The sequence below is a fragment of the Hirundo rustica genome, chromosome 18 (assembly GCF_015227805.2).
Source record: "Hirundo rustica isolate bHirRus1 chromosome 18, bHirRus1.pri.v3, whole genome shotgun sequence".
Taxonomy (NCBI): Eukaryota; Metazoa; Chordata; class Aves; order Passeriformes; family Hirundinidae; genus Hirundo; species Hirundo rustica.
This window is the reverse complement of record NC_053467.1, coordinates 9,694,819-9,707,554: the sequence shown is the minus strand read 5'-3', so window position 1 is coordinate 9,707,554 and position 12,736 is coordinate 9,694,819. Positions and strand designations below refer to the sequence as shown.

At 51.0% G+C, this 12,736-nt stretch overlaps 1 protein-coding gene across 1 annotated transcript; it reads left to right on the top strand.

Moving 5' to 3' along the window:
* The first annotated feature begins 817 nt into the window (after nt 1-817).
* LOC120761052 (cholesterol transporter ABCA5-like) lies at nt 818-11,401 on the top strand. Its single transcript, XM_040081900.2, has 15 exons — nt 818-1,025; nt 1,267-1,404; nt 2,018-2,092; nt 2,582-2,673; nt 3,070-3,196; nt 3,277-3,394; nt 3,509-3,600; nt 3,750-3,925; nt 5,009-5,084; nt 5,163-5,257; nt 5,994-6,113; nt 6,265-6,414; nt 7,366-7,445; nt 7,654-7,709; nt 8,356-11,401. Exons 1-15 carry the CDS (start codon nt 849-851, stop codon nt 8,461-8,463), a joined length of 1,680 nt encoding a protein of 559 aa, XP_039937834.1. The 5' UTR covers nt 818-848; the 3' UTR covers nt 8,464-11,401.
* Nucleotides 11,402-12,736: the final 1,335 nt, after the last annotated feature.

Sequence of the window (12,736 nt, the reverse complement as noted above, 5' to 3'; positions counted from 1 at the left end):
ACAGGGAGAACGCTGTTGGCACAAAGGTGGAGCATCCTGCACGGGGAAAATGGCTCCGAGTTGGGAGTTTCCTTCAGGACTGGGATAAAATAAAGGGGAGGTTTAGGTTGGACACAGGAAGGATTTCTTCACAGAAAGGGTGGTTGGGACTGGGAGGAGCTGTCCAGGGAGCTGCTGGAGTCTGTCCCTGGAATTATTTAAGGAGTTGCCCTTGGTGTCAGGCTGGACTCAGATCTCACAGCTCTTTTCCAGCCTTGTTTTTCCAGCCAGGATTTTCCAAGGAAGTGCTCTTTTCTTCCTGCAGTCTCTGCCTTGTGCTCCGTGCTGTGGTTGGTAATTTCTCTGTTTGCTCCTGTGCTGCTGATGACAAGGGCACAGTGACTTTGAGCAGAGCCCATCTCTGCAGGGAGCTGCAGATGGGATTCGGTGGAGGAGACCACAAGAATTCCTGTCTTTGATATTCAGAGCAGGCTTCCCTGGAATTGAGAGGAATCAGCTTTTCCCAGCTGCTTTTCCAGAGTTAATCAGGTTTGGGATGTGGCTGCAGGGCTGGTTTTCTACCCTTGTTTGAATTTCTACGAAAATGCTGTGGTGGAATTCTTAATATTTGCCAGAACCTTGAGGTCAGCATTTATGGGAGCCTGTGTTCCAAAAAAAAAAAACTTTAAAAATGGGAAAGAGTTTAAATTAAACTGAAGGGGAGGGAGCTTTTGCCTCTCCACACATCCTTTAATTTGTGTCTTTAGTGATACATTTTGTATGCACCAAGGCAGCAAAACACATCAAATAAAGTGACAAAGATGAATCCAGAGTTCTGTGTCACACTGAGGTGATTCCAGTTGATCCTTATGCAAAAAAAAAAAAAAATTCCTGCTGCACATTTTCCTGAGAAACCTTTCCTGTCTCTGCAGATTTTTTGCCTGATTGGTTACGTGCCCTCAGTCGTGCTCTTCACCTACGTGGTCTCCTTCACCTTCAAGAAAGTCCAGAACACAAAGGAATTTTGGTCATTTATATTTTCAGTGGTGAGTGACTCGGCCTGGAGCTGGGATAAGTGGGAAGATTGGTGATGTCCAAACAAAAAAAATCCCAGTTATTTTGTTGAACTGCGTGTCCCTAATGCACAGGAAATGGGAAACTTTTTACTCGCTGCCATATCCTGAGTGATAAAAGCTCTAAGAAAAAGGGCCTTAAATGAATTAACTTCTGCTTGGAGAGTCTGAAGTGGATGAAAATGGACTTTTTTCCCCCTTTTCTTTGGTACAGACTGCCTTGCTGTGCACAGTTGTCACTGAAGTGTCCTTTTTCCTGGACCATTTCCTGGTAACCACCATCCTGCATTACGTCTTCTCCATCTTCATTCCTATTTATCCCCTCATTGGCTGCCTGATTTGTTTTATAAAGGTGAGGAGACTCCAGGGATCCTTTCCAGAGCCCTTGGAGATGGTTGGGTGTTTGGTTTTAAAATGGGGAAAGCAGCAGGTTTTCCATGGGATTTCCTTTCTCTGGGTGGAGGGAGCCTTCGAGAAAGATGGAGAGGGACTTTAAACAAGGGATGGAGTGACAGGATGAGGGGGAATGGCTCCAGGCTGACAGAGGGTGGGGTTAGGTGGGATTTGGGGGAGAAATCCCTCCCTGGAGGGTGGGGTGGGGCTGGGGTGGAATTCCCAGGGCAGCTGTGGCTGCCCCTGGATCCCTGGCAGTGCCCGAGGCCAGGCTGGAAGGGATTTAGAGCAACAGGGGGTGGAATGAGATGGGCTTCGAGGTCTCCTCCAACCCAAACCATTCCATGATTCTGTGACGTTCCAAGGAAAACCACCAGTGAGCAAACCCAGTGGGGTAACTGGGAGCGGGTGGCTCGAGAGCAGGAGCAGCCCCAGGGTTTGGATGGAGTTGTTTGATTTTTTTTTTTTTTTCTGGAGAGCTCAGGAAGTGCTGAAAGCGCAGAGTAGAGAATGGAGTCTCTGGTAGGTGATTATTTACCTGACCACGTGGTTTTTTTCCCCTGAATTCCCAGGTCTCATGGAAAGGCAAGAGTGAGAGTGGGGGCTACCGCGACCCCTGGGACCGGCTGCTGGTGGCAGTTCTGGCTGTGAGCATTGCATTCTCTGCCTTTAGAAATGGGGAAAATTCCCAGTCTGCTGTTGGGAGCTGTGGTTCCTGCTGGGATCCCCTTCTGCCTGTCCTCTTCACCTGTAAAGATCTGCTCTGGTGCCGGGCCTGCAGCAGGAGCAGGGTCAGGAGAGCCCCTGTGCCCACCAGCTCAACGCCTGCTGCCCCTGTGGCCTGATTAACGCTGCCAGGAGTAATTCTGATTATTGTGGAATCCCTGCTGATGGAGCAAGAGCTCCAGAGCAGGGACAGCCCCTTCTCTGTGCAAAAACCCCAAATAATTGCTTTGAAATCTCAACCTTGAGAGGGCTGAGAGCGCCTCAGACCTGCTGAGCAGCATTTAGCGATAGATTCAATACTTTTGGCAGCACCAGCAGAGCTGGAGCTTCTTGTCCCTCGTGGCTGTGGTGGGGTCAGCCCCAGGGTCCCCAGCCTGGCTGGTGACCTGGGTGGTTTTTGTGTGCCTCAGCCCTACCTGCAGTGCCTGGTGTGGCTGCTCCTGCTGCGCTACTTGGAGCTGAAGAACGGAGGGAGGACGGTGAGGGAAGATCCCTTCTTCAGGTGTGTCTCTGGGGTGGGGTTTGGTTCCCCCAATGCATTGTCCTGAGGAACTGGTCTGGAAGGTGCTGCTGGTGGAAGAAATAAAGGATTTTGAAAATTGTCACTGAAGCACAGAAATGAGGGGCAGGGAGGGGATTTATTTCCTTTCGAGTCACATCAGTGCAAAATCAGGGATTTTAGAAGGGTGCTCCCTGTGTGAAAACGAGGGAATTGCCATTCCCATTGCATGGCCGGGGCTGCTGTGCCCCACAAAGCTCAGCAGGGAGGTGGCACAGCGGCTGGCCCGTCCCTGAGCTCGTGCTGCTCTGGGATGAGCTGCAGGAGCCTGCAGACGCCTTTGAGCTCCAAAGCTGGGAGCTCAGCAGAGCCCTCGCGCTGTTCTTCCCTCCCTTTTAGGAAATGCTTCAGCAAAGCCAAGCCCTGGAAGTTCCCCGATGTCCCTCACGAGGAGAACGAGGATGAGGATGTGAGGGCGGAGCGGCTGCGAGTCAAGGAGATCCTGAGCAGCCCCAGGAGTGGGGAGGTAAATCCTTGCTCCCCCCACATTTGGGGGCTCCCCAGAGCTGCTGGGATCTGCAGCTGCTCCCCTCCTCTCTCTGCCAGATGCCAGCGATCCTGGTCAGCAGCCTGCACAAAGAGTTTGATGAGAGGAAGGAATTCCTTCTGGGGAGAAAGATAAAGAAGGTGGCCACCAAACACGTTTCCCTCTGCGTGAGGAAAGGTTGGAGTCTCAGTTGCTTGCTGTTGAGATGTTTTATTTATTAAAAAAAACCAAAACAACTCTTGGAAGCGTTTATGTGGCCTCGTGGGCAATGTTTGTGTTGTCCTTTTTTAGGAGAAATCCTGGGTTTGTTGGGCCCCAATGGAGCTGGGAAAAGCACATTAATTAATATGCTCGTTGGAGAGATTGAGCCAACCAGTGGGCAGGTATGTTCCACGCTACAGGTGCACAAAAAATCAACCCATGTGTCAGTTTTGTTATTATTACAAGCACTCCTGAGGGAATTTTGCTAAAACCGTGCGAAAAGAGTTGGGAAATGTTTAATATTCTGGATTATTCTGCGCTTTCCTGGCAGGTTCTGATGGGAGGCGATTCCTTGGGGCTGAGCAGTGAGGATGGCTCGGTGAAATTCGTGGGGTACTGTCCTCAAACGAATCCTCTCTGGCCAGATATCACATTGCAGGAGCACTTTGAGATTTATGGGGCCATCAAGGGCATGAGCCAGTCTGATGTTACGGAAGTCATCAAGCGGTGAGTAGTTCAGTACAGAAATCCTTGTGGTTCAGGTTTTGAGCTTTTTTTTATCTTCAGGCTTATTGCTGGAGGGGTTTTAGAGGGGTTTTTTGTTGGTTTTTTTTCCCCATCCTCGCTTTTCCTAATGCAACTTTTGTTTCCATTTAAGTTTGGGTTCAAGCTCGGTTGAAATTCCGCGATTGTGAATGCGTAGGTGAGGAAGGTGAAGGTTCATCCACACAAAATTCAGTTGGGATTTTTAATTTTGATACATGCATTTTTAAAGTTATTTGTTTTTAAGGCTATGAAGTACTAGCAGTGACTTTTGTAGAATGTGCAAGGTTGGGCAGTCCTGGCCTTGGAGCTGTTTCTCTGTTGTCACCAAGGCTCCTCCAGGACAGGTGGTTCCTAATATAATTTTTGTTTCCATTTAAGTTTGGGTTCAAGCTCCATTGAAATTCTGTGATTGTGAGTTCATAGGTGTAAAGATAAAGGTTCATCCGCGCAAAATTCAGTTGGAATTTTTAGTTTTGATTCATTTGAAACTTTTGGTACATTTGAAACTTTTTTTAAAGTTATTTTTTAAGGCTATGAAGTATTAGCAGTGACCTTGGGCTTGGAGGTGTTTCTGTGTTGTCACCAAGGCTCCTCCAGGACAGGTGGTTCCTAATGCAGTTTTTGTTTCCATTTAAGTTTGGGTTCAAGCTCCGTTGAAATTCCGTGATTGTGAATTCATAGGTGTAAAGATAAAGGTTCATCCGCGCAAAATTCAACTGGGATTTTTAATTCTGCTAAATTTGAAACTTTTGATACATTTGAAACTCTTTTTACAGTTATTTTTTAAGGGCTATGAAGTACTAGCAGTGACCTTTGTAGGATCTGCAAGGTTGGGCAGTCCTGGCCTTGGAGCTGTGTCTGTGTTGTCACCAAGGCTCCTCCAGGATGAGTGGTTTTGTGTGGAAGCTCCAATTCTGCTTTTTGCTCTGCTTTTTCTATGCTTGTCACACGATTATTTGTAACTGAGCTCTTCACAAGGGGCTGTTTTGCATCCTCTGGTGAGGGGGAAGCCAAACCTTTCCCCCCTGCTCCTTCCCTCCCCAGCATCGCCAGCGTGCTGGATTTAAAGGACCACCTGCAGAAGACGACCAAGAAGTTGGGCATGGGGCTGAAACGCAAGGTATGGGGGGCTCTGGGGTCACTCTGGGGGTCCCCAGCGCCCTCCCCGAGCTCACCCTGCCCCTCTGCCTCCCCCCAGCTGTGCTTTGCCCTCAGCATGCTGGGCAGCCCGCGGGTGACGCTGCTGGACGAGCCCTCCACCGGGATGGATCCCAAAGCCAAGCAGCACATGTGGTGAGTGCTGGCCACCAGCCTGCCCTGAGATATCCCTGCTGACACCAGGGACACCCACCAGCGGGGAAGAGCGCAGTGGGCCGGGTTGGAAGGGATGGAGATCGTCCAGTTCCACCCCCGTGCCGTGGGCAGCGATATCTTCCAGTAAAGCAGAACAATTTCTGCTTTCTGTCCCATCCATCCCTGCCCTCTGGCAGTGGGAAACCATTCCCTGTGTGCTGTCCCTCCATCCCTCATCCCCAGTCCCACTCCAGCTCTCCTGGAGCCCCTTAGGCACTGGAAAGGGCTCTGAGGTCTCCCCAGAGCTTCTCTCTGGACTCAACCCCCCAACACTCAGCCTGTCTCCACAGCAGAGGAGCTCCAGCCCTTGGAGCATCTCCATGCCCTCCTCTGGGCTGGCTCCAGCAGCTCCTCCGGGGCTGGACACAGGACTGCAGCTGGGGTCTCACAAGAAGGGGAGGATCAGCCCAACCCGCGTGCTGGGTGCAGTGCAGCTCTGTCCTCTCCCAGAACAACTTGGGAATTACAGGCTTGGGAGTCGAAATAAATCCTTAAAATAATAAGGGGAATACGGATCCGAGCTGCCTTTGGGAAATCCAGGTGTTAATTGCTGCTGTGGGAGCAGCATTATCCCATAAGCAAGGCTCCATCAGCGCCCTCCTTTCCTGCTGGGGCAGGATTTGCTGCTCCCTGCCAGCTGCTTTCCTTCAGGGGTGGCTTGGGTTGTGTTTTGCAGGCGGGCAATCCGAGCAGCCTTTAAAAACAAGGAGAGGGCGGCGATCCTGACCACGCACTACATGGAGGAGGCAGATGCTGTCTGTGACCGTGTGGCCATCCTGGTGTCAGGACAGCTCAGGTACCCCCCAGGGCCAGGGGGCACAGGGGGCACCTGGGACGGATTTCTCTGGAAATACGGATAAATGTCACACCTTAAATTCGGGGCGAAATCAATCCTTGCCAGCAAAAAGCATCAGCTGGAGGTGGGGCTGCTCTCATGTTTTCTGTAGGTGTATAGGTACTGTCCAGCACCTGAAGAGCAAGTTTGGCAGAGGGTACTTCCTGGAGATGAAATTAAGGGAAACTGCAGACGTGCAGCAGGTGGAGTATCTGCAGAGGCAGATTTTACACATCTTCCCCAACGCCAACCGCCAGGAAAGGTGAGGTTTGACAGACAGCCAGAAAATACCGATCTCAATAAAACCCTCTGATCTCACAGCAGCTCCTTGGCACCGGGGGAAGGAACGTAAATATTTACACACAGCTTAAAAAAAAATATGTATATAAAAAAAATGAAGAATGAAAAAAAAAAATAGGAAGGGATCTGGAAGGCAGCAGAGCCCGGGCTGCCAGGGCGGGGGCCGGGAGCCCACGCAGATGTTTGGCACAGAGGAAGCAAAACTGGATTTCTGCATAGCTGTTGCCTGACAGCTTCCTCCTGGGTCGGGGCCCCCGGGAAAGGGCTGAAATCCGAGCCTGACTCACTGCCCTTACCTGGAAATGCCTGAGGCCTCTGGGGCTCTCAGCACGAGGGTGGGCTGGCTGCTGTTCCACCGGCAGCTCCGGCTTTGCGCCGTGGGGAGCCGGGGGTTTGGCTCGGTGACCGCAGAGACTCCACAAAGGGCTCTGCAGCCATCCAGATCCTGGGGGGATCGTGAGTGGGACCCTTCCTCAAGTGTGGGACATGGGAGGGAGGGAGGGAGCTCCCTGTCCAGCAGCAGTTGTGCAGAGCAGAGCAGCTCCCCGCGCCGCAGCCGGGGTTGCGGGAGCGGCTGCGTGATGCAAACTTCCAGGACGTGCTGGGACCTCCCAGCTCAGCTGAAATCCAAAACCTCAGGGCTCTGGGAGTTCCAGGAAGCAAATGTGCCATGAGTAAGCAGAATAGAAGTGGTTGAACCTGAGGGGTAGAGCATGAACTTCCAGCAGTCTCGGGGGGTCTCAGCTGATGCACCTGGAGCTGCGTCATTGCCCTTCTCCTGTGTGATCCTGACAGCCAAAATTCCTGCAGTAACCTTCATAAAAGGAGTCTTTCATCCATTCCATGGGGTTTTAATGTTTTTACTCTGAGTGATTTTGCTTGAAGCCAAATTTGTTTTGTTTCTGTGTTCCAGTTTTGCTTCAATCCTGGCGTATAAAATTCCTAAAGAAGACGTACAGTCGCTTTCACATTCTTTTTCCAAGCTGGAGGAAGGTAATGAGGCCCCTGCCATACACCACACACACAAATCCTTTTGTCCCCCGTAACTGACACTTCTGCCGTGCGATGGCACTCTTCCATTTCTGTTCCAAATTAATTTAATTTAGTTTTCTTTGACTGATGTTGTCCCCGACTCCATTTCTTGTGAAATCGAGAGTGAGTAAAGCGTGCCTAAATCTGCCCTTATTGATTCTTTCCCCAGTTAAACACGCCTTCAACATCGAGGACTACAGCTTTTCTCAAGCAACACTGGAACAGGTGTGTTAAATTCTGGTTTGTGGGTGCAAACCCTGCCAGGTGAAGGTGTCAGAAGGATATTGGGAAAGAATTCCCAGAGGAGCTCACCCCCCAGGCTCTGCTCTCAGGCTGCTGGGGCTGCTTTGCTGATGCCTTTTGGGGCACTTTTGGGAAAGCAAATTCCCTTTTTGCAAAGCGAATCACATCTGCCAGCTCTCCAGTCCCTCTTTATTCCCGTTTTCCCCTCTAAAAATAAGATGCCAACTGCAGTGACTGGAAGAAAGCTAATGTGTGGTATTAGTGGAAAAGCTGCTCTGATTTATTCCAAGAACAGGCACTTGCTGTTGGTAGCTGGAAGAAGGGTGAAGCTGAGACTGGTAATTGCTTATTGTGGACTAATTACTGCTGACAATTAACGTCCTTCAGTGTTGCACTTCCTCTTCGTTGTGCTCTTGAGGAGAAGAGATGGGAGGGAAGGAGTAAGGAGAAAAACCTCAAAATACTGAAAACGTCTTAGTAAGGAGAAAAAAACCTCAAAATACTAGAAACATCCTCCTCAGGGATGAAGCAATCCGCTGAGTACCCATGAGGATTTTAGCATGAGTTGTATTTGTGACCAAGGACGTTCCCACAAGGAGCATGGGGGGGTCTTTTCCGTGTTTTCCAGGTGTTTGTGGAGCTCGCTAAGGAGCAGGAGGAGGAGGAGAGCAGCTTTGGCACCCTGAACAGCAGCCTGTGGTGGGAGAGGACGCAGGAGGACCGAGTCATTTTCTGAGCCCCTCGTGCTCCTGTCGCTGCCGGCGCCCGTCCTCTCTCTGCTCCTGGAGCTGGGCTGGGCAAGGACAGCTGGCTTTGGAAGCCCTGAGCGTGTCCCACCACCCTGGCCTTGGGAATCACGCCGCAGGAGCGCTGAGCGTCCCCCTGCTCCTCGGGCTGACCCCAGTCCCTGCTCCCCCGGCTGCTCCCGCACCGTGTTGGGCACGAGGGCTCTGTCTGTGTCGGTGGCTGGTGCAGGAGCTCCCACCTGCCTTCCCTGGGCTCTGCCGGGCCCCAGGCTGGGCTGTCCTTCGGGAGAATCCTGCCTGCGCAGAGCTGGTGGCCGCTGCCCCATGGTTGCGGGGTCTGGGTGGGCACTGCCGCCCCTCCTGCGCGCCCATCCCCGCTCCTCCGCCAGCTGAGACGCTCCTGCTTCTGCTTTGGAGATGCACCTGCTTAGAAGAGAGGGGGAAACCGCTGCAAGGAGGGTCCTGAGCCGCGCCCCCAGCTCGGCTGGGCGTCCCCACAGCCTGGAAATGTTCACCTGCCGATCAGAGTGGCGCTTGGTGGCACTCCCCGTGCTCTCCCCTGCAGGCTGGCAGCTCTGTGCTGCCCTGTGGGGTTTGCCCCGCGTGCTGGGGGGCACAGGGGCTGGACAGAGTGGACGTGCTCCTTGCCCTGCTTGCTGGAAAGGGGTTTGCAGAGGTGTGGCTGTGCCTGGTCTGCGCTGAGATCAGCCTGGCTCTTTCCCTGGCTGTGAGGACGCGTGTCCTGCCAGCTGCTCTCACACACACACACACACACACACACACACCGCTTTGGAGACGTTTGCGTTTCCCTTGCCAGTGCGTTCACGAGCTCCGGTGTTTCCCAGCCCCTCGTTGTTGTGGTTGCAGTCAGTGACATGGGGCCCAGCCTGGCCACTTGTCACCCCCTGTGTCAAACCCCAAATGAATCTGTCCCAGTTCACAGCCTCACCCGTGAGAAAGGTGCCTTTGGTTTGCACAGAAGCACTAAGAAGAGAAGAATGTGTGGTCCTTTAGCCTGAGATATGACAAATGTGTGTTGAAAATATATTATTTTTTTGGTTTGTTTTTTCCTACGCAAAGCTACCATCGCATTTTTAGTTTTATAAGGGGAAATTAAAGATTGCTCCCAGTTCATTTTGCCCTGCAGTGAACAGATACAGAGACGGGTTTCTGTTGAGATGTTGGCTTTGTAAGTCATGTCATTTATGTATCTTCACCTTAAAGTTAGAAAAGAGCTTTGTTTTTCTTGAGAAAACTCAAAAACAAAAATGGGTAAAGTTGGGTTTGTGCGTTCAGCTGTTTGTAATTATCAGGCAGTAGTGTGTGTGATGTGTCTGATAATGGTTTATCAGTGTGTTCAACCAAAATCTGTTCCCATTTGTTTCGTACACAGGGAGATGGGAACTCCTTGTGCAGAATTCCACTCCCTCTTTTGGACCCATAGTTTGCATACAAGTGCACAGCTTTGGGTTTGTAGTTAAATTTGGAGCCCAAACCCTACACAAAGCCCTGGACGTCCCATTTGCTTCCCCAGGGATCCACAGCCCTGGAAATGAGGGATTAAAAGGACAGGGGTGAAACTTCCCTGTCAAAAAAGAAAAAAAAAAAAAAAATCAGGTGTTTTATTTATTTAGCCCCAGCCCTGCTACTGGGAACTCTGAGCTTTGGCCTTTATTTGCAGCAATTTGGGACTCAGAATTCTCTTGGCACTTTCCCATGAGTGCATTTTTCCCAAATCCCACACTTTTTCGGTCTCTTTTTTTTGCCAGTGGTGTTTCAGCCAAGTGTCACCTGCCCATCAATCCAGCACATTCTTGTCACGTGGATTTAGGGAATTACTGTGACCTGTGAGCAGCCTTGGTGTCTGCCTTGAATTTGTTCTCTCACTTGGAGTTAATAGTCTGTAAAATAGTTCTGTGCTGTCTGTTTCGGGTATTTCCATATTTCCTCACATTTCAGATGGGAAAATTTTGGATTAGAGGCCGGATTAACTCGGTTTGGTGCTGTTGTTTATCTTGGAGGAGCCCAGTGGATGGTGGCACTGGGTTTTGTGCAGCTACAGAAAGGACAGAGAATTTGGCTCATTAAATTAATTCCCTCTTTGGGTGGGATCATTTTGGCCTGGTGGCATTGTGTGGTGAAGTGGGATAAAATTCCACCCCAAAACATCGCTGTCCTCATATCAGGAGTGTTTCAAAGTGTCCTGAGATGTCTGCAATTGCCAGAACAGGAAAAACCCAGGCAAAATTAAACCAGGGTAAAATTCTACCCCAAAACATCGCTGTCCTTGTATCAGAAGTGTTTCAAAGTGTTCGAAGATGTCTGTAATTTCCAGAACAGGAAAAACCCAGGCAAAATTAAACCAGGGAATGCCCTGGGAACGGCAGAGCTTTGTTCCTGGGATTCGACGCCCCTTTGTTCAGCTGTTCTCAGTGACATCCCAAATCCCATCCATCCGACGCACACCCAGCCTGTGCTCTCAGAGATAAACTGGATTTGGGGGGATTGGGGTGAATCCAGGCAGCTGGGGTCAGCATTCCCAGGTGAGGTGTTTGGAGCTGCCTTGCAGGGTTGCTGTGAGCAGCTGACGTGCCCAAAGCTTGGAGATTGTTCAGTCTGTGGTTGTTGTTACAAGGTTGTATTTTTCTATGGAGAGTTTAAAGTGTCTGGTTTTATGTTCCCAAGAAAAGTCCTTATTTTCGAGTATCTCTGTTTAGCAAGTGAGATTTATTGCACAGCCAGCATCCAGAGCTCTGGCAGCAGGAGGTGCCAGGGCTGAGGGTGACACGTTTGTGACGCTCCTCCTGCTGTTGCAGTTCATTTTACACACTTGCCTTTCTCTCACCACTTGGCTGTACTTGTAGAGGTGAGGATTTTCCTTTCCCAGCAGGAAGGACTTCCGAAATAAAGATGGTTTGGGTTGTTAAACTCTTGGCTCTTCGGGTGTTTTGCTGTGCTGGAAATGGGGATGGTTTTCAAAGCCTGGGCTGATGTTTTGGGGTTCAGCAGAGTTTTGGGTGGTTGGGCTCAGGCAGAGCGTGGAGGCCCTGGCTCTTGGCATGGCCAGGGCTCTCAGGCTGCAGTATTTCGATATTTTCGGCTGAATTTGGGGGAATTTTGCAGTGTTGCAACACTCGGGCTCCGACCGCCCGCGGTCGCGTGGCGCTCCGCAGCCGGATTCATTCCGGCCGGCTTTGGGCAAGCAGTGGCCCCACGGCAGCTGTGTGCTCCTGGCGTGGCACCGTGTCCATCTGCAGGGGTGAATCACCTCCAGCCACTGGAAAACCAGCCCCAGTAGAAAGAGAAGGAGTTCATTGTGTGCTCGGAGCTGTGCCCACGGTGAATTCGCTGGGTGGGCGCCGGCTCTGGGTGAGGGGCAGCGAAACGGGGGAGCGCTGGCTGAAGGTGGGACATGAAAGGCAGGGCTCTGTCTGCTCCTGGCAGTCCTGCGGACAGGAAGAGGAGGAGGTGGCCACCTCCAGCCTCATGGGTCAGTGGAGGGTGCAGCAAAATTAAAAAGGGGGTTGTGCTCCCTGAGCCCCTCAGTGGGGAGGAAAACAACCCCAAAGAAGTTTAATCTCAGCTTGGGGACGGTTCCCAGCAGTTTGTTTCTGATGGTGTGGAAGGGCAGTGTGCCATGCTTTTTTTTTTTTTTTTTTTTTTTTTTTTAAGCTGTAAAATTAATTCATTCCCTTATAATGCTTCTTTTAAGTGATGTCCAGAAAGTCCCTGATTTAACATGCTGGATTTCTCTTTGATAAGGGTTTCCTGGAGCTCTCGCTGTTCCTTTTTCCTTTGCTTGGCATGTCCCCTTGGAAGGGTCTGGCTCCCTTCCCAGCCCCTCTCTTCCTCCTGGCAGATACAAAGTCTGGTCCTGAGTCCTCTTTCTCAGAAACCCTGCGGAGCATCTGCTTGGAGGCTTTAGTTAATGATGTTTTGAGGTGCTCTGTGCTCTCCTGCTGCTGCTCAGCGAAGCTCTGAGGGGTTGAGCTCCCACCTCAGCAGCAGGGCCAGGAGCAGGATGGTGTCAAGAGTGCTTGGTGTCATTTTTTGTGAAAAACCCTTTTCTGTACATCCATGCAGTCAGGGCAGGGCTGGCTCCCACACTGAGGCACAGCTTTTGGTCAGAAAAGTGCTCTTTTTTGGTGAAGTGCATCTCAGACGGGCTTTTTGCAGCCACGAGGAGCCGTCCCCGTCGCCCAACGCGAAGGGATGCAGGAAAATGCTTCTGCTCCTCTCCTAAATGAGCTCATGCCTTGAAAA